The 27,317-nt window shown below is 41.2% G+C and overlaps 1 protein-coding gene across 6 annotated transcripts; it reads right to left on the reverse strand.

The window, feature by feature from the left end:
- Nucleotides 1-18,622: 18,622 nt before the first annotated feature.
- LOC143475705 (histidine N-acetyltransferase-like) lies at nt 18,623-26,860 on the reverse strand. Of its 6 annotated transcripts, none has more exons than XM_076973622.1 (6): nt 26,726-26,821; nt 26,373-26,550; nt 25,491-25,619; nt 22,053-22,188; nt 21,521-21,745; nt 18,623-19,663 (listed from the first exon to the last, which is right to left on the reverse strand). In XM_076973622.1, the coding sequence occupies exons 2-6, from the start codon at nt 26,516-26,518 to the stop codon at nt 19,079-19,081; spliced, it is 1,221 nt and encodes a 406-aa protein (XP_076829737.1). In that variant the 5' UTR covers nt 26,519-26,550; nt 26,726-26,821; the 3' UTR covers nt 18,623-19,078. The 6 variants fall into 6 exon arrangements, with proteins under 6 accessions (XP_076829737.1, XP_076829735.1, XP_076829736.1 ...); XM_076973620.1 differs by having other exon boundaries at nt 18,624-19,663; nt 22,053-22,248; nt 26,373-26,501; nt 26,696-26,818; XM_076973621.1 differs by having other exon boundaries at nt 18,626-19,663; nt 22,053-22,248; nt 26,373-26,501; nt 26,726-26,844.
- Nucleotides 26,861-27,317: the final 457 nt, after the last annotated feature.

Consider the following 27,317-nt stretch of genomic DNA (forward strand, 5'->3'; position numbering starts at 1 on the left):
CGCTTGGCATCAAACAAATGTGGGGTTTTTTTCCCCCACAGGTGTTCAAGATAGTGCCGGTCCCACTGCACTGATTACACTGTGCTATCACAACTGTGATACTGCAAACCTGGCACATGCTATGGCATTCCTTTTCATCTTTCCATACTGTTTGGTCAAATATGAGCTATTTATGGTTTCATGTGCATTGAGACACAGACTTTAGCAATAAAATGCTTCTGGGTGCATTTTCAAGCATCTTTCAGCAGAACTAAATCTCTTGGGATAGCCTGCTCTTGGTAGTCTGCCAGTTATCTGGAACGTTTTCTATTTTAGATAATCCATCAAGCTGTAAGTTGCTTGATATGGAATTTCTTTGAAATTACTTTTTTGGCCCCTTCCAGTGATATTTCTTTTGAGTTTTCGGAAAGCTCTTTAGATCTTTTCCTGATATACCGTCCTGCTGGTGTGAAAGCTATGGCCAGCCTACTCTCCATTGTTCTCCTATTTCCACTCTGCCAGGGTTAGACGCCTGTACGCCGGTCTTATGAACACTTACGTGAGGTTTCGAGTCTGCTTCAGCCTCAGTGTTGTGCCCACACCACTGAGGGCACAAACATGTTCTCATGAACAAACCGACTGTTCATGACCACAGCAACATGACCTTGTGGATGGAGAGAATTAGAGGAATTACAAGAGGGGGGGGGGAGTTGTTAAATGATTAGAAATTCATAGCTCTTAGTTAACCTCTGTGCAAACATAACAGCTTTTTGTTTGCACTTTATTGATAACATTGATCTAATCTATTGTTTGACATTTAGTGGGACATCAAATAAACAGTCAAACAGTCATATTTAATATATGAATGATCATGATAATGATGACTGAGCATGCCTGGCAAATTATATTTTACCTTCATTTCACCTTTTTTCATCTTTTATGGATTTTCTTCCATTTAACCGTTTTTTCCTGGCTCACTTTTCCAAAGAGAAAGGTGAAATGATAAGTAAAAAACTGATAAATGATGCCTCTTTTTCAGCACGTGGTGTCTGCCAAAAGACTGATGAAAGTCCGGGCTTTTATGTACTGTTTTTCTCCTTCACTTGTGTCCTTCTGGCTTCGACTGTGTCTGTCGTCTTCATGTCTGTCTTTCTTCCTCTCCTCTATTTACGCCATCTGATTTTACCTCCGATTATTAGCTTCACAACATTTTTTATGTCTTTTTTTAAAAGTACAACTACAAAATGCATCGACAAATGGATTTAATCTCCAAGTAGAAAAAAGTGTCTACTTTCATGTCAATTTCTCTAGGTGATAAGTAATTTAAAGGCTATGCAGAGAAACCATTCTCCTGACATTTATTCCAACCTTTATCCTTGAGATCAGTTACTTTTACCCAACTCTGAAGCACTCGTTTTTGAGCTGAGTGAAAAAAACTAATACATTGTGAATTTAAATAGCAAACAAATTGAGTGTGTCAGAATTGAAAGTTGTCTGGAAAGGAGGAGAGAGGGAGTGATTGGAGTGGGGGAGATGGGCGTGGCCAAATCAGAGAGTGGGAGGGAGTGGGGGAGATGGGCGTGACTAAAGCTGTGAGTGGGAGGGAGTGGGGGAGATGGGCGTGGCCAAAGGAGTTAGTGGGAGGGAGTGGGGGAGATGGGCATGACCAAAGCAGTGAGTGGGAGGGAGGTGATAAATGAAAAGTGAAGTGTAATTCAGAAGATGAATTTGACATAAGAGGCACATGAAAATCCTAAAAGGCATAAAAATCCCAAAGTCACATCTCACGCAGACCTGCAAAATATGTCTACACAGATATTAATGATGAAAATGTGGATAAGAGATGAGTACAAATATATTAATGTTTACATGTATAATGTTTATTTACAAATATTAATGTTTACTTCCAGTTGCCATCTCTAAACTTCCCATCTCTCTCTTCTCCTCCTCCTATCTCTCTTCTCTCACTCTTTCCTCCTCCTCTCTCTTCTCTTCCTCCTCCTCCTCCTCCTCCTCTCTCCCTCTCCTGCCCCCCTCTTCACCATAGCACATTCACAGAGACAGTGCAAAGGCCTGATCTTATTGAATCTGACAATTTATCACCTTGTTTGGTGCTGGACTCTCTCCCACGCACTTTCACCCCTCAGTGCACATGTGTGGGTGAGAAAAGAGACTGATGGTCACTGTGGGTTCTGAGGTCTGCAGTTTTTCAGTTTTAACTCTCTTCCACTTATATAGCCAAATCTCTCTCTCTCTCTCACACACACACACACACACACACACACACACACACACACACACGTGCGCACACACACACACACACACACACACACACACACACACACACACACACACACACACACACACACACACACACACATTTTCATAATTGTTGTTAGAATGCACCTCTCCAACAAACACATACACAACCCTGTGCATGTTTGTGCAGTTTAACATATGCATACTGTATTTAAAAGTGCACATGCAAGCATTACTATCACCATCTAGCTACCTCTGACGGTCAGCTGGTGCATGTTATGCCTGATTCAACCATTGGTCCCGCTACACAACCCCCACTCCTCCCCTCCGAACCCTTCACGCTCGCTAGCTCTCTCTCTCTCTCTCTCTCTCTAAACACACACTCATGAGTCCACATTGCTATGAACATGTAACGGAGCAGGATGACGCGGCCTGTCTGGGCTCATGGCGTAGTGTGAAATTTGGCCTACAGGTTTGTGTGGTGCTGCAACATAACCATACCACCCCCCTCCCCTCAGTCGTTCGACTTGAAAAAGCCAAGTCTGCTTGGCAAGAGAGCTACAGTTGATAGTGCAGCTTGCCAGCAGAGAGGGACTCTCTCAACTGGTGCAATACCACCGAGCAAAGCCCGGGGTGCAACTCTGGGTCTAACGCGTGTCTGCATGTGTATGTGTGTGTGTGTGTGTGTGTGTGTGTGTGTGTGTGTGTGTGTGTGAAAAACAGTAGATAAGTGCAGTAGATAAAGGGGCGGGAACGCTCTTCAGGAGGACAGAAGTGTTACAGGTGGAGAGAGCAGGAAGGAGACGTGGATGGTGTGGAGAGGGTGAACAGTGCGGAATCAAGCGAGGGGCCAGCGTGATAACCGAGGGCTTGTAAGCAGTTTGAAGTGTTAAAGTGAGCAAAAGGAGCACCGAGAGCAAGAAAGCAAACGCCAAAGGAGCAAAGAGGCAAGGGGAGAGAGAGAAGGAGTGAGGGAGGGAGAGAGAGAAGGAGTGAGGGAGGGAGAGAGAGAGAGAGAGAGAGAGAGAGAGAGAGAGAGAGAGAGAGAGAGAGAGAGAGAGAGAGAGAGAGAGAGAGATAGGGAGAAATGGAGGGAGGGGTGCGGATCCCCGGGGGCTGTATGACTCATTCTCCTGCTGCTGGCTCGTGCGTCACTGGCGCGGGGCTGGAGGAGGAGATAGTGGAGAGCTCTGTGCATTTAATTACCGCCTGCCAATTTATACACACTATAGTGATACACACACACACACACACACACACACACACAGAAAAAAAACAAGGAACAGATGTGGAGATTGACTGACAAAGGTCAGCCATGCCTACACTCACACACACGTGCCTTAGAGCTGGCACAGTGCTGCAACTGTTGCTGCTGTGGTCATGGTCTCGTACACCATCACACTGTGCCTGGGGGGACAAGTCCCAAAAGCAATAAACACCTGCTACGGACGTTACAGCAAAAAATATCATTTTAGTTTCGACAAAACATCCACATGTTGCAGGATGTATAGGCCACCACTGCTGACTTTTTGTTTGTGTGAAAGTGAAGCACAAATGTCTTTTGCTGTATCTTCATGTGTTTATCGCGTAAATGTAGGGTTGTGCAATAACGCACGTGTCATCTGGTGGTAAACTGCAGACCTCTACTGTCTGGTGTGTTTGTAGCAATTCCTCCTGCAGAGCGTGTGTGTGAGTTTGTGTGTGTCTGTCTGTGTGTGTGCATGTATGTGTGTGTGTGTGTGTATACACGTGTGCGTGTGTGTGTTTGTGTGTGAGTTTGTGTGCGTGTCTGTCTGTATGTGTGTGTGTGTGAGGGTGTGTGTGTGTGTGTTTGTGTGTGCGCATACGTGTATGTGAGTTTGTGTGTGTGTGTGAGTGTGTGCTTGTGTACACATGTGCGTGCGTGAGTGTGTGTATTTGTGTGTGTACACGTGTGCGTGTTTGTGTGTGTGTGTCTGTCTGTATGTATGCGTGTGTGTGTGTGTGTGTGCGTGCGTGTGTGCGTATGTGTGTGTGTGAGGGTGTGTGTGTGTGGACACTGCAGTGTGTGTACCTGTGTGTATACACGAGGACGACACACATGCTGCCCTGGTCTCTCTCTGATGAGTAAACTGCTGGTGGAGCAGATGAGGGAACAGCTTGTCGCAGTGACACTTACGGGTCCTGTTTGTGTCTCTAGGAATGGATCCCACTGCTGCCACCATCACAAACACTACAAACACTTACACAAGAGTGACACTTACGGGTCCTGTTTGTGTCTCTAGGAATGGATCCCACTGCTGCCACCATCACAAACACTACCAACACTTACACAACAGTGACACTTACGGGTCCTGTTTGCGTCTCTAGGAATGGATCCCACTGCTGCCACCATCACAAACACTACAAACACTTACACAACAGCCTCGCATGACGAAGTGGTTCATTTTAATATTAATTAATGTCACAAAACACCTTTTGAGAGCTTGCTGCTGCCAACATGCAGAGTTTAACTGCCACAAAATAGATGATAGAATTCATCATGTGGTAAATGTGGTTGTACTAGGGAGTGTATAATCATATTTAAATATCTGGATCTGTAAATGAATGGCTGGAGACTATGAGTACTTTGGTGAAAACCATGCCAGATCTGCTGCAGAAGCTTAGAAGAGGTCATTGCGATGCATTCAGGAAGACTGGAAATAACTGGTTATTTAGGTCTGTGGTGAAGAGATCGTGTACTTTGCATTCCTGTCCTCTGGTATTAATTTGCCACAGAAGACTATGAATATGAATGCGATATAATTCATATAAATTCATTTAGGAAGAAAAACTGGTATAATTTCAGTGTCTGTGATTTAGGTGAATACTATTAAATTCCTTAAAGGCTAAAACTAGAATCCATAACATTTAGCGGTATCTAATATAATTAATCTGATTATTTAGAATAATTAACCTTACTTACTTTGTAGATAATGTTTGCAAATAAATGTGGCCACCACTGCTGAGAATGGCTTCCCTGTATGAACCTGTAAATGTCCCAGACATGCTTTATTCAGACTCTCTCTATCTGTCTTTGTAACATTGTTATGGTAAGACCTCATAATCCCTTCATTTACAGTTCTAGGTACCTAATCAATCTGGTAGTTAACTACTCCCTCATTTCCTCCTTTGTAGACCATTCACTGAGCCAGTGACACTGTGTGTGTGCGTGGAAGTGCGCACATGAGATTGTATTTAAGAGAGACGGAGAAAGCATGTGGAGTTAAGATATATGTTTCTCAATTACCTTTATTTATCTCTTTTGCCGAGGGTTATAAAGCCTTCACTCACTCCAGACTGGAGGTCCAGCATTAAATCTTTCACCCCCCCTTCCCCTCATCTCCCCCTCTTTCCCCTCATTTCCCCCCTCCCCATCATCTCCCCTGCACTCCCCTCATCTCTCTCTCCTCTACCCACGTACGCCGCTGATCTCCTCTTCTCTCTCCTCATTTCCCCCCTCGTCTCCCCCTCATCTCATCTCCCCCTCTCCCCTCATCTCCCCTATGTGTCCTTCTCTCGTCTCTCTCTCCCCTCGTCTCCTCATCTGCCCCCTCCCCATCGTCTCCCTTTCACTCCCGTCATCTCCCCCTCCTCTCCACTTGTCTGCCCCTCATCTCCCGCTCTCTCCCCTTGTCTCCCCCCATCTCCCCTCCTATCATCTCCCCTTCCTCTCCCTTCATCTCCCTTTCCCTCCCCTCATCTCTCCAGCTGTCTTCCACCTTTAAACCTCCTTAATCTTACTGTGCCCCTTGATTGACAACCCCCTCATCTTTGGCTGTGTTTCCTCTTGTCCTCAGCATGTCTGTTTCTCTCTCTCTCTCTCTCTCTCTCTCTCTCTCTCTCTCTCTTCCACTCTCTTTCGTTTCTACTCTTTCCTTTCCATAATGCTGTTTTGTGCCTGCAGTCAAGTGAACAGCCACAGAGACCTGAAGCAGAGCAGACAGATGGAAGGAAAGACAAAGGAAAGCCAGAAAGACGAATGTGGCAGCAACAATTTACGTTCTCTGCATTCAGCGCATGCTTTTATCCAGAGTGAATTACAAAAGTGCTTCGCCATTCATAGAATGTATCTTAGCCTGTACAGTAGGTCAGAGTCCATGATAATACTGAGGTCGAATACTCCAGAAATACAGGAATCAATGCTGATACCTAGAATTGCGAAATACGTACAAGCTCTATACAAACTCTCAGACAATGAGAACTGTAATAACACTATACAACAATACATACTAGAGTTTCACTTACCCAAAAGTAGTATGAATGTCATGGATGTAGGATCAATTGTCATTTAAATACTCCCCAAATAGAAAAGTCTTCAGTGTGTATTTGAAGTCTGCAAGGGACTCTGCTGTCTAGACAGTCAGTGGAAGTTTGCTCCACCATATGGGAGCCAGGACAGAGAATAGTCTCTATGCTTGTCTTCCATGAGACTTGTAGGATGGTGTTTCAAACTGATCTGTTCTTGAAGTTCGAAGTACTGGACGTATGGATTAGAAGACTAGTTGGACTGCAGTGTTCTTCTGGATCAGGTTTGGAGGTCTGACCAGGGTACTGAGTTGCAGTAATCTGAGTAGTCTGAGATGACCGCAGCACGCACAAGCACCTGGGTCCCTTCTTGTGAGACAAAGGGCCGAATCCTTCATATTTTACAAAGGAGAAATCTGCAAGACTGGATCAAAGTTGAAACATGAGTTGAAAACGATAATCGGTTTGTCCAAAGTTATGTCCAGGCTATGAGCGGCTTCAAATGGCATTACCATGGAGTCCACAAAGGAGACTGTAAGGGTATGAGAATTGGGAGTTCCTGGGATGTACTAAAGCTCAGTGGGGTTAAGCTTTAAGTGGTGGGTTGTCATCCACGTCGCAAGGTCAGTAAATCATTCTGAGATACACCTGGGAACCTGAGTATCAAAAGGTGGGAAGGAGACAATTAATGTGTCATCAGCAGCAGTGGTAGAAACAGTGGTAGAAGAAACCACGAGAGGATGTTATGTCACCGAGAGAACAAATAAACAAAGAGAAGAGAGTACTTAGCCCTGGGGGGGGGGGGGGGGGGGGGGGGGGGGTTAATGGTGGAGAGGGTGAGGACGTCCATGTTATCTGACAGGACTGGCCTTCCAAAAAGGAACGAGACCATTTCCAGGCAGAGCCAGTCATACCAAGGCTGGAGAGAAAAGAGATGAAGATATTGTGGTTCACTGTGTCAAAGACTGCCGAAAGGTCCAGAAGAATCAAGATGGATGACATTTTGGCAGCTTTGACTGCAGGAAGCTTGTCACTGCTATGAGAGCTGTTTCTGTTGAATGTGCGGGTGTAGCCTGACTGATTGGGATCTTGGAGCTGGTTCTGGGTGATGAAAAGAAATAATTGATTGTAAACTGCTCATTCAAGAACTTTTGGAAGGAAGGAGTCTGTCCATGCTTATGTTGGAGCTGTTGAGTGTAGCCTTCTTCAAGATTGGTAACACCCTGGCTGTCTTGAACACAGTAAATGTCCTTAGCACAAGACGTTGATAATGGCAGAGGTGAAATGAAGCACATCTGTCAAGTTGAAGGAATGGGAACCAGTGGACATATTTGTCAGATTTCTGGAAGTCAGGAGTTGAAATATTTTTGTCTGAAGTGAGGGTGGAAATGTCAGCTGGGTGTAGGGGTGTGACCACCGATCAGAAGAGTGGGAATAGCGAAAAATGAGTGGGGGATTGCTGCAGCACACCTGCAGTAAGTAATTACAGCTAGTGACAGCAAACAAGCAACCAGGTTCAGACAAGAAGTCTGGAATTTAACAGAAACGAAGGCAATTAAACTACAGTACTGTTCAAGAGAAAACCAAAGCACGTATTTGCTTAAAATGAACTGTGAATGTTGCCAAATGAGATGGTTGAAAATAAATCGCTCTCAGAAAATCAGAAATCATATATAGGAAATCATGAGCGCTTTGCTGTATCGTATTATATCAAATGTTGCTGTGGTTTGATTACAACCCTCCACTGTACTACTTATTCTACCATGTATTGTTCAATGTTGTAGAATTACTTGTGCCACTGTCATAGCTGAGATCATTCAAAATGGCTTCCTTATCAAGAAGGGGCTCCTTTCCTGTGTTTTCCTCTCTCTACAGGCTGTGGGTAGCTGTTCTCATTAAACGGAATAGCAGCAGAGAGACAGAGTGCGGGGGTGCTTAAATGTATATGTGTCAGCCAGTACTAAGCAGGGGTTACCCAGACTTTGGAGTAAATAGTGGGTGTGACAGCAGAGGCAGCTCAGTTGTCTTGAAGATCTGAGGCAGGTTCAGCAGCCTTAGCATTTCCCTTAGGTGTAATGTCACTACACATTACTGCTGGCCATTGTTGTGGGATTCACTCCAGATTTCACTGCTGGCCATTATTCCACAGGTGTTTCACTCTAGATTACCACTGTCTACCATGCAGGAGGATTCACTCCAGATTTCTTCTGAAACTGCAGGTTTGGTGGCAAAACAGTGCCACACTGAGCTCATGCGAAATGGGCCAAAGGCAATTATGCTCAAGGACAGAGAAATATAGACATCAGTGCACAACATGGTGCACCATCATTTGAACTTGGAGAGAGGTGCAAAACCTTAGCAAATGGGAAATAGGTGAAGGGGAAGTGCTTGTTTGATGGGCATTGCGTTCATTTATGTAGAACTATAGACATATACCTGCACTCGTATGTTTGAGAAATAAAACAGAATAAATTTGCTGGGCATAGAGGAGGTAAATGTCAAAGACAAATGTCAGTTTTCTGTGATAGAAAAAGTATTGGCAAAGAGAAAAAATGACTATCAAATAGAAAGAAAAAATTCAATATGGAGGTCATTAATATTGACATCCGTGCAACCACAGGCAAAACTGATGTACAGATTCTTATTGCTCGTGTATACAGGAGTTACATATTACCCAACAAATGTGCTTCTTTTTAAAGAAAAAAAACTGTAATAAAATAAAATTAAAATCCAACTGATCTGAATTGTACATCCGCACCTGCATTGTTTGCTTTTTGAGTGGACGTCAAACATGATGTCTCATCCCCTTGTCAACAAATACCACGTAATACACACACAGGGTCCAGTTGTAATGTGACGTTGCAGCAGTGCAGCGTGTTTAGTAATATCCTGTGCGTGCCCTGCCCGCGCTCCTAGACCAATACATATTCACACACTCATATCTTCCTGTACGTCTGCTTGAGCAGGCATGACTGCACACATCCAATACCTATTTAAGCAGAGGATGAGAGCAGATTTGAGTCAGCAAACATGCTGTTTCTCTCACTCTCCTTGTTTTCTCTCTCTATCTCTCTCTCGTTCCCTTCTTTTTTGGAGGACCTTTTTCTTTGCACATTTTCATTTGTTCTTTTTACTCCCACCCTCTTGCCTCTGTAAGGTAAAACAGTTCTATTCTAGTTTCAGGTGGCAAATAAACCAATGAGTAGCTCCAGCATGAAATCACTTAGTTGGGAGTAAATACATAAATACATACATGCATAATACATAACTACAGAAATGCCTTCTTGTGAATAGGCTTTCAGTCTTTCAGGCTTCATAAGATGTTAACTGCTGTTGCCAGTAGCAATGCAATGCCAAATATATATTTGGCTGAACAGATATGCTGCAATGTAATTCTAATGTATACCATTTAATTATTAAAGTGCCTGTTGCTATCTTGCTTAAAATTGTGCATAGTTCCTCTGAAATTAGGAAAAAAAATCAGCTTTTTCTGAGATACAGGCTTATTATATCTTATATCTATATCTATATAGAGCTACTGCTATTACCTTTTGATTTGCTGCAGTACTTTTAACAGACCCGCTGAGGAAAACTGTGAATGAATGATTTTACCTCCTTATGATTCATTTGATTGCCAGATGTCAAAAGGAAGTGAAACTTTTACTCTGCTTTGGGACAAGGAAATGGTTGTTTAATAACTCTCTATTGAAAATTACAGAGGCAACTTCCTGAAGGCTTTAGAACTTTAAATAAGTGGTCACCAAGTAGCACTGGAGCTGGGAAATGTGACTGCATAATACTGCACTGTACCAAATAGTGGCATCCTGCTAAATTATTTTATTAAAAATTATTATTTTTTTATTTTATTAAATTATTTTATTTTATTTATAAATGAAGATGCAGACCCAAGTACTGGTTGAAGAGTATAGCTTGTCCCATTCTTTATTACAGTTAAGGCCAACACGTTACCCTCTAGAGAATACCCCATACAAACAGCATACATTTTTGTACATGCTAAGAAGTGATTGTTGAATTGCCCCACATTCTTTCACATATTAGTGTTTGAAGTCTCCATCATTATTTCCAAGCCAAACATTATTCACTATATGCACATTTAAGCTCATCATTATGCAAGTTGAAGTATGACATCATTATATTCCATTGGAAGATGGGATCTTTTTTAATTTAATTTTTAAAAGATGACCTCAACCTGCACCACCAAACACCTGCACTATGACCTTGATAGAGAGACAACAAACCATACACAGAGACCCACAAAAACTCACAAAGAGGCTTTTAGCTCATTAAAAGGATCTCACCCAATACTGATAAAGTTATTTCTCATATGTGCAACTGAAACAATGAAACTGTTTCTCATGCCTGTTATGGGAACATTGTGGAATACTCCTGTTTATGCTTTGCTCAGTGGCCTTGAGGCCTCGTGCACCAGGGCATACTGAACCTTTCACTTTGTACCTTACCTTACACTTTACCTTAGGTTTCATTTTCAGTGCTCAAACTTTCTATCTACAAATATCATTTTATTACATCACCCTGTACATGTCGCTGGTTTGCCTGTTACTAGATGCCCGAGTGGTTATCGCTGCTCTGCTGTATTTCAGAGCCTCAAGAGCTACTGTCAGTGCTTTGGCTTTTTAGTTTGCTTTGTAGTCAGCTCACCACTGTGCTGCTTTTTTTTTTATTCCTTATGGAGGATACACACTTCAAATGTGCACTTGTGTCTCAGTCCATTCCTGCACCCATCACAGAATGTGCAGTCACCATACGGGAGTGGAGCGAGTGCACCAGACTGGACTGGGATCCTGTCGCTCCAGGCCACTGCCCTGGCCAAGTAGCAGCAGGAACCTGGCCTGCTCCGGTCCGTGGATGACTGCATCATCTACTGGCATCTGCTACTGGAATAATATGCTATTTGGTTGAGGAATCTGGCAAATTCTATGTGCTGGAACAAGCCGGCCTCCATGGATATCTTTGTCAAGGACCTTCAAGGGAAGCTGCTGCCAGAGCCTGCCTGAAAACAAGAGGCAGGCAGATGTGAAACATCTCGCCATCACATACAACGATGAGGTCCCCTCGCAGGTGGGCTGATGTCCCCAGCTTGAGAGGCAGCGGTCTCTGAGGAGCTCGTGCAGCTAGGTGGAGCTGGACTACAAAGCAAGAGAAAAATCTGCCAAGAGAGATAAGGAGAGTGCGGTATCCACGTCTGCGATCTTCTGTGTACCTGTTATGGTATCACACAGGGATTGATCCTCTCTTGTTTTGACCTTGATAGACTTTGGCGCAGCAGGCTACCTGATGGGCTGAGGCCATGTGTAGATTATGAGGGATTGAAGAACCTGCTAGACGTACCCCTACCCACTTCTACTAGTCCCTGCTGCCTCAACCAGATGAAGGTGGGCATGGTTTTTCAGCAAGCTGGATCTACACAGTGCCTGTAACCTGATAAATGTTAAAGAGGGCAATGTGTAAAAGATTTGGGACATTATAAATATCTGTGTTATTTTCTTACAGCCGAGCCACAGTGCCTTCAATGTTCAATGTTCAACATCTTAATCCATTCAACATCCTATGACTAACGTGCATGATATAAATCAAATACTATAGATAGGTAAGATAGATGCCTGTGGTCTGTTTATTTATTTATTTAATAAGATACTACAACACTGCATAACTGCATTTATATTGTTCTGACTTTTGTAATACTTTAGTATCATTCTTCTCCTCAAAAATAGTACATATCCACCAGCAACTACTTTTACCAACTGTTCCTTTGGCATTAATTTCATCACCTCCGTTTGCCTCTCCTAATCTACTTTCAGTTTTCACTCTTCCCTCAGTTAATGATGTTTCTAAATTAATTCAAAAATCAAAATCTTCAACTTGTCAATTAGATCCCCTTCCAACTGTTCTTGTTAAAGCTAGTCTCTCCTCTGTGTCCCCTCTCATTACAGACATTATACATTCTTCCCTTACTACTGGTGTCTTTCCCCTTGCTCTCAAAGCAGCTGTTATAACACCAATACTAAAAAAACCCGGTTTAGATCCAAATGACCTTAATAATTTTCGGCCTATTTCAAATCTTCCATTTGTTTCCAAAATTCTTGAAAAAACAGTTGCAGCTCAACTCCACGCTCATTTGTCCGATAATGGTTTATATGAACAACTTCAATCTGGTTTCTGTCCACTTCATAGTACTGAAACAGCACTTCTGAAGATCACAAATGATCTCCTTCTTGCTGCTGATTCTGGTCTACTATCTATACTTCTTCTGCTTGATCTAACTGCGGCCTTTGATACAATTTCACATTACATCCTCCTCGACAGACTCTCTTCTTTAGGCATTGCATATATACCTCTTCAATGGTTCCACTCTTATCTCTCTGGCCGCACTCAGTTTGTTCAGTTAAAATCATTTATATCTCACTCTGTTTTGGTTACCTCAGGTGTTCCTCAAGGCTCTGTCCTGGGACCCTTGTTATTTATTATTTATCTTCTTCCCCTGGGATATATTTTTCGTAAGCATGATATTCAGTTTCACTGCTACGCGGATGACACCCAGCTGTACTTTTCAACCATGCCTAATGCTACACTCCCACCTTCATCTCTTACTGATTGTCTCCTTGAAATAAAACATTGGTTTACCCTCAACTTTCTTAAATTGAATTGCAATAAAACAGAACTTCTACTGATTGGCACTAAATCAACCTTAAGTAAATGTCATAATCAAACTTAAAACTCACTTGTTTAAAGTTACCTATGACCTGTACATTTTCTTTTTTGTACTTATTTATTTTTATTGTGTATTTTTAATCTGTTTGTTAAATTATGTAAGGTGACCTTGAGTGCCAAGAAAGGCGCCATTAAATAAAATATATTATTATTATTATAACTACAGAATTGGAGAACTGGGGCCTCCCGGGGGGGGGGGGGGGGGGGGGGGGGGGGGGGGCACACCTTCACGGTGTGGTGTGAGTTCCTGAAAAAAATCAACATGATGGTGTTCCTCACCTCAGGCTACTACCCACAAGACAGGCTGAGAGAGTAAACCAGGAGCTCAGGAACATCCAGAGGGGCAAGGAGCTCCTACATTGCATACACAAAGCCCTCACATGGATTCACTTCAGACCAGCCTGCTGTCCCAGAGAATAGGTGGGGTTGGGAACAAGAGACTGCCAGATGGGACTAACTGGCAAGCTGGTCCTTCAGGTCTGTATGCAGGTCTCTGTGGCATCAGTCGCCACATTAACGTTACCTACAAGGTAAACTTACCAAGGTGGAGTTGTGTATCATCAGTTTTCTATGCAGTTAAACTAGAAATAGTTTTCTATTTCTATGTTTTCTTAGATGTGTGTGTGATTGATTGTCTGTGACTTGTACCTGTGTTAAATTGTAAAGCGCCTTGGGAATCTGGAAAGGCGCTATATAAAATCGAACATTCATTCATTCATTCATGCCCATGATCATGATTCCACTGGAGGAATCATTCCACCACCGCCCTGGACAGACGTGATTTGGATGAGTTGATGGATAACTCATATTAGCTGACTGGAACTGTTTTATTCAGGAAATAAACCTGATTAATGCACCAGTTTCTCTTTGCACTCTTTTCCCATAAAGCTGAGCATTAAAAACAGGATAATACCATATAAATCCGTATGAAATGATGGCTAACTAAAACTAAATCTATGTACGATTTAACATTATTGCAAAATTAAAGTTTTCATTTGACTAATTTCCTTCTGTATACACTGATCTTTATCTCCACACACACACACACACACACACACACACACACACACACACACACACACACATAAACCCCACCACCCCCACCACCAACAACATGTGTCTGTCGATCCCTGAGTGAGAATTAGCTTAATTTAATGTTTCTCTAATGGCTCCCTCTTTACCCAGCATGCTCTGGGCCTAATGGCACTCATGGTTCCCCATTCCTGGGCTTATTTCCTGTGATTAAGCCCTGCCATGGCACTGCAGTTGTTGCTGTACACTCTTGTAGCCGGCCCACGTTTATCAATTAAAGGCCATCCTCAGTCTCCAAGCAGCCAGCTAATTAGCCTCGTGCTAAGCCAAAGAGGAAGTAAGGCTTGGTTGATTTGCTGCTTTGTTTGGGAGTTATGTGAGACCAGTGTGCAGTGTTTTGTGCTGCATTATGTAACTAGAACAAGCAGCCCACACTTTTTGAAGAGTAAGAGTAGGGTGGTATTCCATTTCAACAGGGTTAACAGGGTTATAGTCCTCAAACTGCTGGGATCAGTAGAAATGCAGCTCTTCACTTTTGGAAAGCAGTCATGATAAACAGCAGTGCAGTTCTTGCACGTAATCTACATTTGCATTGGAGTAAATCATTCTCTAACCAAAAGAACATTCGTCCCTTAGGTAAACACTGATGTGTTTTTATTACTATTCAATAAAACATTATCACTCGAGTATTTCAGAAATTTGCTCATATGATTTGTGACCTTTTCCAAAAGAGAATAAGATCAAACTGGTTTTGGAATCAGCCCCAGTAAGGCCACTTGCCCTCAGTGGAGTTAAGGTAGGACTGTGTATCAGCAGATCTATGGAATGAGGATTTCATCACAGCAGCATATACTTAAACAAATGTGGACTGGTTCAACCTACATCTAAATACAGTCACAATCTAGTCTTCCTATTTCATATAAATAACCCTCAGGATTTATGTACAGCATTGAAAAACTGAAGCTGTAAGCAATAAATGTTGTGTTCCATGGACCTGTATGGGTGCTAGTGTGTCTTGGCTACCCCACTGAATGGGGGAATGGGCAGTAATTTATAGCGGAAGTGCTGTAGAGACCGAAATTGACATGGAGAGGGGGTTATCATCATCACCATCATCATAAGTATAATGATTATCTGTGCCAGTAGCTAAGGCACTCTTCCTCATTCCCTCTTCCTCCCTTTCTGCCCCGTCTCATAAATGCGTCATATGGCTGGGTCCACACCATACAAGTGCCAGGAAGCAAATGAGAGGGATCGAGAGGAAACAACACAAACCACCCCGGCAACTCGTAACTCCGACCACTCTGATTGGGCTAAATCATCCTTGCTGCCCCTATCGTAGTCTGGTGCATTGGTGCTCTGATGTCAGTAACAAATAACCGTTTACTGCCCATTTATTTCTGTATACTTATTCTACAAGAGGATCATTATTGCCAGCTACTTCCTGCACTTCTAATACTTATCACTGCTCCCCTGTCACTTGCTCCAACTCCCCCACTGCTGCACATCAGCTATTATGTGTATGAGTCAGAAAGCAGGGTTAGTCTGTACGATTTAATTCTATCACGACCCAGTGTCAAACGCAGCCTCATGCTAAGTGAAGCCTGCAAAGCAGTGGTGTGCTGCCAACTACTGGATAAAAGTGAAACTGCCGGCCTTCGCACAAGACCATTTCATTTCATTCACAAAAACACACAGAGGAAGGAATAAGGTGAGAATGGTGGTGAGTGGCAAACTAATGCTGCCTCGATCCTTTTATGCTCAGGTGAAGGGTGTGAAATTGGTGTCTTTTCTGCATGTCTTGTGTAGGCTGCTGTGTGTGCCACATTTTTTTTAGCAATGTTTCAATCGTAAAAATAAAAGATGAGAGAATAACACATGGGTGCTTTATTATTTTTTTTACATGGGTATTATAATGCTTTTCCTGTTTTGACATAATCAGTTAAAACCTTTTGTGTACATATTTTTTTATTTGAACGTTACTGCTACGTTGTTGCATTTTTCTTTAGCACGGACATTTATCATTCACAAAAAATGTGGTGCAGAATATAGAAACTGTATTAATGGCCCTGGGACTGTCAGTGTAATGCAGTGGATGAAATAGTTTTATGATGCAAGCACTTGGCGTTTTAATGCGCGTACATTATTTTTGGTCTGGTGCACACATATTTTTGTTCCAGTTAGTGTTAATGGTCCTTTTTGCCTGCATTGCTACATTTTGAGTGGCTACACATGGCTCATTCATAACAACACAGGGGGGCAGAGACTGCCGATACCCACTGAACATCATCTTAAAGGAGCAGAATCATTCTGTACTGTGTTTGAGACATTCATAGAAGCATTTCAGAATTTCCGAACACCTCGTGTGTCACACAGTGCATATTTGGTTTGTTTGGATTGCAACAGGAATGATAAATTATAAATAAAATCATATTTCAAATGTTTCATCCATATAAAACAGGATAGAGAAATATAGATGCAGTAGATAGAGAGAGAGAGACAGAGAGAAATATTTGAGACCTTTGCTTGCTGTTTTACATTTAATCTAATTTCACATCTGTTTTGTTCATGCTAATTTTTATTTCTGTTTTCTTCACCTACTGCAGGAATTAACATTTAATTCACAAAAACACAAAAAGGCCAGTCCCATCATCAGTGCCTGTACTGACAGGGCCCTGCAGATTAAATTTTAAAAAGATTGATTTTATGATGTGTGATATTGGCACTGGATGTAGCTTCATGGTTTTTCACTATAAGCTGATAGCAACCTTCATTCGCGCTCTTCATCTGGCCACTGTATTTCATTTTATGCACAACACGGAGCTCGAATCGTAATCGTTTGTGTCTGGTGTTCTCTGATAGAGCGGACTAAGCTGAATTCAGCATGCTTCAACAACTTATCCACACTTTAAACCTCTCAGAACCACACACTTGTTGTTTTGCACAAAGCTCTGTATTGACATCAATCCTTGGCCATTTTTTAAAGTCTACATTTCATGGCGTTTTCTCTTGTCTTTCTGTTGTTGGACATTTCTGTGTTCATCAAATGCAAGTATGAGAATAGATAGAATTCAACCCTAAAGAACTTTCATCTTTTTTTCATGGTTGTGGAGATCACTAGTTGCTCATTAACAATATTATAGTGTGTGCCCTGTAGAAAATGTTAATGGGAGAAAAGGTCATGTGGATAAAGAAGCTGCTCTGTAGCCAACATAGCATGGCTGAAGGGGCTTTCCTCCCCCACAAATTAGGCAAAACACAGCCTGTCTTTCACTTATTGCACTATTAGGCTCATGCACTGACATGATTTTGATTAATTAATAAACCAATCAATCAAATTGCCATCAGATTAATAAATGACAAAGGTTTTAACCTTGCTCATTTGCTTACAAATTAGTTGCTATTACTTATTTTACCACTGTTGTTAGATTCTTATTTACCAATTAGAATTCTGTACTCAGACTTAATGCATGGAAAGGGAAGCAGTTATTGTGTGATAGATGATGAAACATACTGTCATCGTGGGCATGTGCAGTGGTATTGGGCATTCTCATGCAAATGCAAGTTGTGCTGTCTTCAAGACAGTAATGCGTTATATATTCATGCTAATGGTGTGACACTATGGATTAACAGCCTGTTGAAATATGCTTAAATAAAGGTCAAATCAATCTTTTATTATGCCATGTCTTGACTATATAACTGACGCAACATATAATTAGAGAGTTGGGGTTTGTGATTGTTATGATAATGTATTTGTGTGTGTGTGTGTATCTGTATGTGTGTGTCACAGTATGGCAGGCCCCCTACTGGTTGCCTCCGTCCACAGCGGCAGTTGTCCTGTTGTTGTTGTTATTGTGTTAATTCCTCAGGTGGGCGTAGCCCGCGACCCGTCTCACCTGAGGGTCATTTGTTTGTCTATATATGCCTTGTCTTTGTACCAGTTGACCGTTGGTCATTATATCCTTATTTCGGATCATGTCACGAGTTTTTGGTTTGTGCACTTTCTTCATTAAACCATCCATTTTCTCTGAGACTTGGCGTGATCGCGTCCTTTTTGTTTCGCTCACCCTGCCCGTCACAGTGTGTGTGTGTGTGTGTGTGCATGCTGTTACTGGTAATAAGGTCCAGTAAGAGGAACAGACGCTCAGCATTCCAGAGGCTAAATTGAAGCTCAACCAGTAGAGATAAAAATGAAAGCAAACAGATGCAGGAAACATGAGGGCAGAGCAAAACAGATATACAGGAAAGAGTGGAAGAAAGTGAGACAGGCAGCCTGGAAACAGGAATGACAACAAAAAGGAAAAGGTGGATAACAGAGTTCTTAATATGTATTTGATTCAGATCAATTAAGATTTTTATTTGACAATATGCATATCTGTTTTAACATTTTCATATACTAAATTGATGTTCATTATTAATAAAACATACACAATGTTAAAGGGATTATTGAATTACTGAGACTATATATTTTAAACCAGCATTTTAAAAAGGGTGAAAAAAACAACATAAAAATTTTGATCTGTGTGGCAGTGCTTTTCATTAGTTTTGACCAGGACCAATATCACACACCAATACCAGGATACATATAACTGAAGTGCTTTTGATTACAAATACAGATAGCATGCTTTCTTTTGCAGGTGCATAGCCTACTGTGTTTCTGGATTTTGCCAGCAAACATGATATGTAATAATAATTGCAGTTGAGTTAATGAATTGTATATACTGAAAATATTTCTTCTAAACGTCCCATAAATGACCTCTCAGACATCTTATTTTCTGTGTTTATCTGCCAATCATGGAAATTCTTTCTCCAGAAGCATTTGCTTCCAGTAATGCCCACATTGCTTTACTTGCTCATGTCCGTCACAGAACTCTCTCATACCCTCCCACAAGGTTTGGTTCATGTAGATATGAACGAAAACAATGCCATGAAATTGCCTCGTATTCTGCTCCAAATGTGCAAACAATGCCTTCCTTGCCAAAGAAAGATTAGCTCCAAACATGTCTATATTAAGTTTCACAGAACCTCCATTAAATGGAATAGAGTAGGCAGGCGTATGAAAGCTCATAAAAGTTGGCTTTCCATTGCAACAGTTAACCAACCAGGTAAGGTTCAGCCTTTCTAAGATTTCCAAGTTACTTTCTATTGGCTTCAGAGGCAGCCAATCTTGGACAAGGGCCCCTCCAGGAAGCTCAATCCTGGTGGAAAGGTCAGGGTCCAGGAGTAGGGCCTTGAGCTGTTGTCTGTCCTTTACAACAACTAGATCACTCTTCTTGTCTGTGGGTCCACTTGTTTTGTCCATACTGTCCAGTTTTGCTTTCAGGTCTAAGACAAAGCTGTTAAAACTCTCTGCCTCTCCACGCAAAGACAGAATAGCCTGAGAAACATAAAAAGGGAGGGGTAACCAATGCAGTATATTTTAGAAAATGGCACAATGATCATACGTAAGAGAACTAATACTCTATGTCAGGGTTGGAGTTAGTGCTGAAGAGTTCAGAATGGAGACTAGCTTGCATGGAAACATTCGTCTATTGGCCCTAAGGGTTTTAAGTTTTGAAGTGAATTTTAAATTATCGAGTCATTTGGTATTAAAGATCCCGAATGACTTTTTTTAAATTCAAGTCCAATACAATTTAAAAATGACAATTCTATTTGGTTTAGTTTTTAATTAGCTAATTTAAGATGAACCCTATACTGCAGAAGTGCCTCCTAGTGGGCCCAGCTCCTAAATCACGTTATTAAACATTGATGGATCTCCAAACAAAAGCGATACATTCAATTCCTATCCCATCTACATGCCTACCGAGTTTTAGCTGTCTACATGCAGCCAATCGCGAGATATCTAGCTTTGAAGTTGGTGATGAAAGCGCCCCCCGCACAGGGGTCTCCAAACATATCCGTTTAAAAAACACATTTATGATGTGAGATGACCATGTTTTGTCACCTAAAAATCGTTTACTAACAAGGCTTCAATTTAAGACCTTAACATAGTAGAGCCAATGTGGTTAAATACCTTAATTTGCTTGCTCACTTCGCTGCAAAATTGTGCGTAATCCACTTCCTGGATGAGAGGTGTGAAATCACTTGCCATGATTGGTGAAGTTTATTTGAAACCGAAGCGCCGGAACAGTGGCTAATGATTTCCATTGTAGTTTTGCTAACCTACTAGCCTAAGCTAACCTAAGCTAAGCTCTCCAGAACACACGCAAATGACTGTTCGCCGAAACTGAAGCAGTCGTGGATTATTTTGTTAGTTGGTATTTTGATCGCAAATACTTTTGAACATCACAGAAAATAAAAGGATTACTTTTGATGGAATATATGTCCAGTTTTCCGGTACCACGCCGAACCCGGAAGTAAGCCTGAACCACCGCTACGATGCCATACGACGGACTCGCGAGTAAAAATGAACAATTTTACATACGAGCATTCGTACTAAATATATAATCTAATACTAAACATTATATTATAAACAGTATTAGAGCATTTAAGTACTGGAGTACTCAGTATCGTGTAGGATGCTAGCGTAGTTGGCTACATTAGCTTAGCCTGTCGGACTATCTTGGACATAAATATCATAACATAACATTTATAATATAACAAAATTACTTCATTTGGAATTTTCTGGTCTTTCTGTAAGATGTCCAACGTTGTTGTATGTGGTAGCTCCTCAGTTTCGTGTAAGGAATTAGTTAGCATGTTAGCTTAGTTGGCTAAGGGTGTGTACCGGGTGTGGCATATTTGGACATGGGTGTGGTGAGCTTGACTTTTCAATCCAATTTTTCTATGTTGTCAGAAAAGACCCTAGTGAATTATATTTTATATTCTAGAACCTGATTTGAATACCTATGTGAATATACATACCGGTAAAGTTCAAGTCCAAGCTTTTTTGTTCTTCTGTAATAGAAGCTCTCAAATAAAACCAACATTATGAAAATATAAGCCTGGAGATGAATCAATATGTTGGCCCAACTGTCTACTTCAGTGTGAGCCCTGAATGATCATTTTCCTATATGTACAACTTGAGATAACTAGTGTTGAAATGTACTAGTACAATTTGCTCAAAATGAATGAAATTGTTTACATTTCTGCGGAAATGAGTTCCTTTGTGATATTCACGGATTATAAAATATAATGTAGAGAAGTACTGCAGTTGTTTAATGTAGGTTATTAAAGAAATGTATCAAACTGCATAGATTATTTTTGTGGGAGATAAAATTTTTTTTTTACTCACACGTTCAGCCAGAACAGTGCCTTTGGAGAGCTTTTCAGGTGATGGGTTATCAGGCCTCACACCTCTCTTGGTCTTTACACTGGAGTAAACCTGTTTGATGTAGTTATCAGTCACTCTTTGGATCACTCCAGCCACGCCACGACCTCTTTCGCTCAGGCACACCCTTAATCCCTCGATCACCACAGTCTGACCTCCATCAACCACCACTGCAGAATTCAGCGCCACCTACAGGCAAACAAATTAATCACTGAACAACTGAGAAAACAGAATGAAATTTTTATTGTCGATGCATCCTTTATTTTGGTATATCAAATAAGAGTTTGGCAACATTTTCTCTGTTTACAAAACATATCTGAGCCATATTGCATTGTGAATTTGGACTTTTACGTGACCATAGCAAAAACATAGAAATGATTACATAATAATGTTAGATGCTGCACATTTTTTCAAAATGGTGTAGTCCCTTATCTAATGTGATGAAGTAACTCTATGATTCCTGAATAAACCCCAACCTTAAAGGTCTAACACTTACCAGCTTCCCATCTCTTCTAGCAATAATAACCACTCTGTCTGGCTCAGTCATCCAGGTGTGGTAGCGATGAGGTAAGTAGTCATTGCCCTCATGAATGCCTTCGGATATAGCCATCACCTCATCATAGTCCTGCGGTCTGGCCAGCCAGAAAGTTAACCCGGCATCCTTCGTTACAAGCTGTGCCTCCATTGTTTTCCTAGTGGAAAAGAGCAACTAGAGAGATTTTGTTCCTCCTTAATTAATGTACACAATATTTTATTTAATTCTTCCAGATGCACTTAAACTTCTGAAAGACTGAAGCCAAACTGAGTTTATGGAGTTCATCACTAAACCGTCTTTAAAATTAAATGCGTAATAATAATAGATAAAATTATGGGATTCTGTGTAATCAACAGCAGTTCTTTGACACAATGTGGTGTCAGAGCGGGGGATTTAGGAGACGAAATCCCCCGTGGTTTTTTTGATAGTGGACCCAAAAGCCTTGTCCATGCATTAAGCAATACTACAAGCGTTAGAAAAATAAAACTGTTCACAGAGAATATTCAGCGCGGTTAACAGGGAGAACTGAAAACAATCACAGAGAATATTCAGTCCAGATAACGAGGGAGAACTGAAATAATCAACGAGAAAAACAAAAAACCAACAGAGAAACAAAGGATGCCAGGGGAAGTAACTGGCTGGCTGGCAAACTCAGCAAAGAACAAAAAAACCCTTCTAAAAAATAAAAACCAAACGGATTGGAAAAGTTGAGAGGCCAGGGAGCAGCACAGAAAGTAAGTACTCGAAGAGACAGTAAAAAAAAAAAAAAAAAAATCTCAAACAAGAAACAAGAATGAAGCAGGGTGGCGAGACACCTTGTCGTGCCACAACAGAGAGAAGGGCTGGAGATTGGCAACAAAGAAGCATCTGTCTCCCTAATAAACACAGGACACAGGTGCAGGCCATCACCGCTGATTAGCCTGAGGTCTGGCTCGTGGGCTCCTCCTAGTGGTGATTGAAGGACCAATCCTGGGGCCAGCCCTGACATGAGGCGTTTCCAGTAATCAGCAGTGTTGCGAATAACGCTGTTAAAAATAACGACGTTAGATAACTGCATCATTTTGTCAGTAACGGAATAATATAATGAATTACTTTTCCTGTCGTTACAACGCCGTTGACATTACTGGTCATTAAAAGTGGTGCGTTACTATTAGTGGTGGGCCGTTAACGGCAATAACGGCATTCGTTAATTTGATACTCTTATCGGGCGATATAAAAATTATCGCCATTAATCTATTCTTAATGTTGGGTTGGGAACTGGGTCAAAATGGGTAAGCAAACTATGATGACTTTCAACTTGATAGTTTAGCTCGACTGTATTCCTAACCAAATTGCACAGTAGGGGCGAGAACGAGTTTTCAAACCTGTGAATTACAAATCGTACGTGTGTTTACATGGATGCAGCCACGAAGTCGCCAGGTTTGCTTCATGGAAAATTCATTTTTAGGAACGTAAAGTGTTACCGGAGCGGAGCTCGGAGCAGTCGTTTTCTGCATGGTCCTAGCGCTAGATTAGTCGCTATTTAAATATTACTTTTTAACCGTTAAAACTGCAGAGGACCAAAACCGGCTTTTGAAAAAGTCCCCCCCAAATTACGTCCGTGAGGTTAAATGTACTAAATGTTGGCTTACATTTCAAATTTCATTTTTAGCTGAATAACCACATTATCAACCCCTTTTAATGTACAGTATATAGGCTTACAAATTCATGTTTAACTGAATAAACCGTTGAGCACGAGTAGCCTACATTTTATTGAGCATGTTTTTTTTCTTCAAGTATCAAAGTAGAACAGCTTTCTTAAGCAGTCATTGATGCATTTTGGAAACAGGAGATGAGCCCCTGGTCTAATGCACCCTCTGTATTAAGAAACCCTCAACTAACCCTCAATTAAGAATCTCAAAAACTGATTTTTAGTCATTACTTGGGTAGCACACATATGATCCATTTTAATATAGATTAATCTAGATTAATTTCAAGATTTCAGTGAGATTAATCTAGATTAAAAAAATTAATCTATGCCCACCCCTAGTTACTATATATTAATATACTAACAGTGTGACGGGTGGGGTGAGCGAAATAAAATGGAAGCGATCATGCCAAGTCTCAGGGAAAATGTATGGTTTAATAGAAAAGTGCGCAAACCAAAAACACGTGACTTGATCCAAATTAAGAATATAATAACTGGTACAAAGACAAGACATACAGTATATAGACAAACAAACTACCCTCAGGTGAGACGGATCGTGGGCTCCGCCCACCTGAATGACGAACACCACAACCACAACAACAACGACAACTGCCGCTGTGGACGGAGGCGACCCGTAGGGGACCGCCGTACCGTGACAAACAGTAATCTGAGCGGACCCCTGCCCAGGCTAGTGAGGAGTAACAGATCTCGATAGGTCACAGTTCTCGGTGTAACACCTGTTTAACTTAACAAGTCAGTAAGCGATTGGCTAAGGCAGCGTTATGATAGCCAATCAGAGCCAGTGTTGTTACACACGTGCCGAAGCACACCAGTGACACACGACAGAAACGGAGAAGAGGCAGAAATGGTGAGTCAGGAGCAAACCGAAGAAAAATTTGCATTTTCAAGGTGGCGATATAAACATTATTTAGGAAAATACTTGAAGTTCCTGAATGTCTACCAGACTGGGTATTTGATTGATTTAATTAAGCATAGAGGTTTTATTGTAAAGTTTACTTTTGTTGTTAACAAACCAGTTGTCTCAGGTTGAGAGAATTTAATTTGATAGATGTAAATGCACTTTATATAGTGTAACTGTTTACTTTTGCTTTTTTATCCTGCACTGGTCTGTTCCACCTTTCTGATCTACTCAATTCAACTGTGTTGACTGTGAAAACTGCTTTTTCAAAAAATCTTTATTCATTGGCATATAACTTTTTTTTTTACTGTAATGCAAATAGTTGGGGAGTATAGGCAGTCATGGCCTGGTGGTTAGGGAACTGGTCTTGTGACCGGAGGGTCGTGGGTTCGATTCCCAGACCTGAGGCCAAGACTGAGGTGCCCCTGAGCAAGGCCCTTAACCCTCAATGGCTCACTTGTATTAAAAAAATGAGATAAAAAAATGTAAGTTGCTCTGGATACGGGTGTCTGCCAAATGCCGTAAATGTAAATAGTTACTTTCCCTGGTAACGAGTTACTTGATAACTAATTACTTTTTAAAGTAACGTTCCCAACACTGATAATCAGAAACAATGAAACAATAATAGTCCTTATCAATGAAATGCAGGTTTGTCCGGTATATGTGAATATGAAACATCAAACAAGTAGTTTGCATGGACAGAAAACTACAGATATTGTTGATCTCACAGGTGTGAATAGCCCCTAAATTGATTATTTTTGTGGGAGATAAAAAAAATAACATTGTGACTTACGCGTTCAGCCAGAACAGTGGATTTGGAGAGCTTCTCAGGTGGTGGGTCATGAAATACAGCAATCCTCTTTGCCTCACAAATGGTATGAGCCACATTCTCTGTCCTACCCCAGCCCTGCTCTCCTCGATACTGTGCCGAAAGTGCATGCGCGCGTACACACACACACACACACACATACACGTGCGCACTAGCTTGACTACTACTAATAATTATTATTATAATAATCTTTATTTCTATAGCACCTTTCATACATACAGCAACTCAAAATGCTTTATAGAATAAGTTAAAAAGAAACATTAAAAGGAAGCAAAGATAAGACAAAAAGAAAATATTAAAATAAATTAAAGATAAAAAGGAAATAAACACAATAATATAATGTAATAAAGTGACAAATTATAAAATAATAGACAACATAATGTATAAACGTAAATAAGATGGAACAGAGTTAGAATTTCTTAACTAAAGGCAGATCTAAACAGGAGGGTTTTGAGACTCTTCTTGAAGCTGTGCAGGGATGAAATGCCTCTGAGCTCCTCAGGAAAAGAGTTCCAGAGCTTTGAGCCATAGTGGCTAAAAGCACCATCGCCAATCGTTAATTGGCTTTTAGGAATCACCAGTTGATTACTGTTTGAAGATCTGAGAGACCTGACTGGAACATATCTAACCATCATTTCACTGAGGTAAAGAGGAGCAAGACCATAAAGACATTTTAAAAATAGTCCTGATCAATGAAATGCTGATTTGTCTGGTAGATGTTAATATGAAATATCAAACAAGTAGTTTGCATGGACAGAAAACTACTGATATTGTTGATCTCACAGGCGTGAATAGCCCCTAAATTGACTATTTTTGTAGGAGATTTTTAAAAATGTTGTGACTCACGCGTTTATCCAGAACAGTGGATTTGGAGAGCTTCTCAGGTGGTGGGTCATGAAATACAGCAATCCTCTTTGCCTCACAAATGGTATGAGCCACATTCTCTGTCCTACCCCTGCCCTGCTCTCCTCGATACTGTGCCGAGAGTGCATGCACACACACACACACGTGCGTGCTAGTTTGACTAATAATAATAATTATTATAATCTTTATTTGTATACCTTTCATACATACAGCAACTCAAAGTGCTTTACAGAATAAATTTAAAAAGAAACATTAAAAGGAAGCAAAGATAAGAAGATAAAAAGAAAATATTAAAATAAATTAACCTTGATGTTGACATTGTCAAGGAATTTTACCTTCCGATGTGCACAGGCTGTAGCTAGTCAGCAGTCTGGTAAAATGACCACTTCTCAGATGTGCAGTTGGTATCGGTATAGAGAGGAACCCTTCAGACAAGGAAAGCCTCAGAATGTCGAGCAAATGGTTATAAACGTGTTTCAGAATCTCAGACTGTTGTTTGTAAACATCACTAGACCTGACATGCACAATCTGTCTTTCCATAGCTGGATGGTCATGCAGTATGCGTGGAATGTTGGTATCACTTCACAGACAGTAACACGAGGAAAGCAAAAAGCCTTAATGCTGTTGCTCCATATATTTCTAATGACTGAGTCCCTAATCAGCATACTTTTGGGCAGTGGAGGTGCTCCTCGTCTGTTTTCACAGTTCATGCCTCAGCGGCCAACACAAGCAGCATGCTGATGGCTAAACCTGTTAGTATGCTTATTAGTGAGCTGCCGACTGGCACGGTTTGCAAGCTGGTGGGTGGCAGGCATGTGGCCATACTGATGGCTAATACTTTTAGCATGCATGTTAGCATGCTGCCAACTAGCACGGTTGGCAGCCTGGTGGTTGGTCCACATGTGGCAAGAGGTTTTGCATGTTAAT

This window comes from Brachyhypopomus gauderio, chromosome 14 (genome assembly GCF_052324685.1).
Source record: "Brachyhypopomus gauderio isolate BG-103 chromosome 14, BGAUD_0.2, whole genome shotgun sequence".
NCBI classification, from domain to species: Eukaryota; Metazoa; Chordata; class Actinopteri; order Gymnotiformes; family Hypopomidae; genus Brachyhypopomus; species Brachyhypopomus gauderio.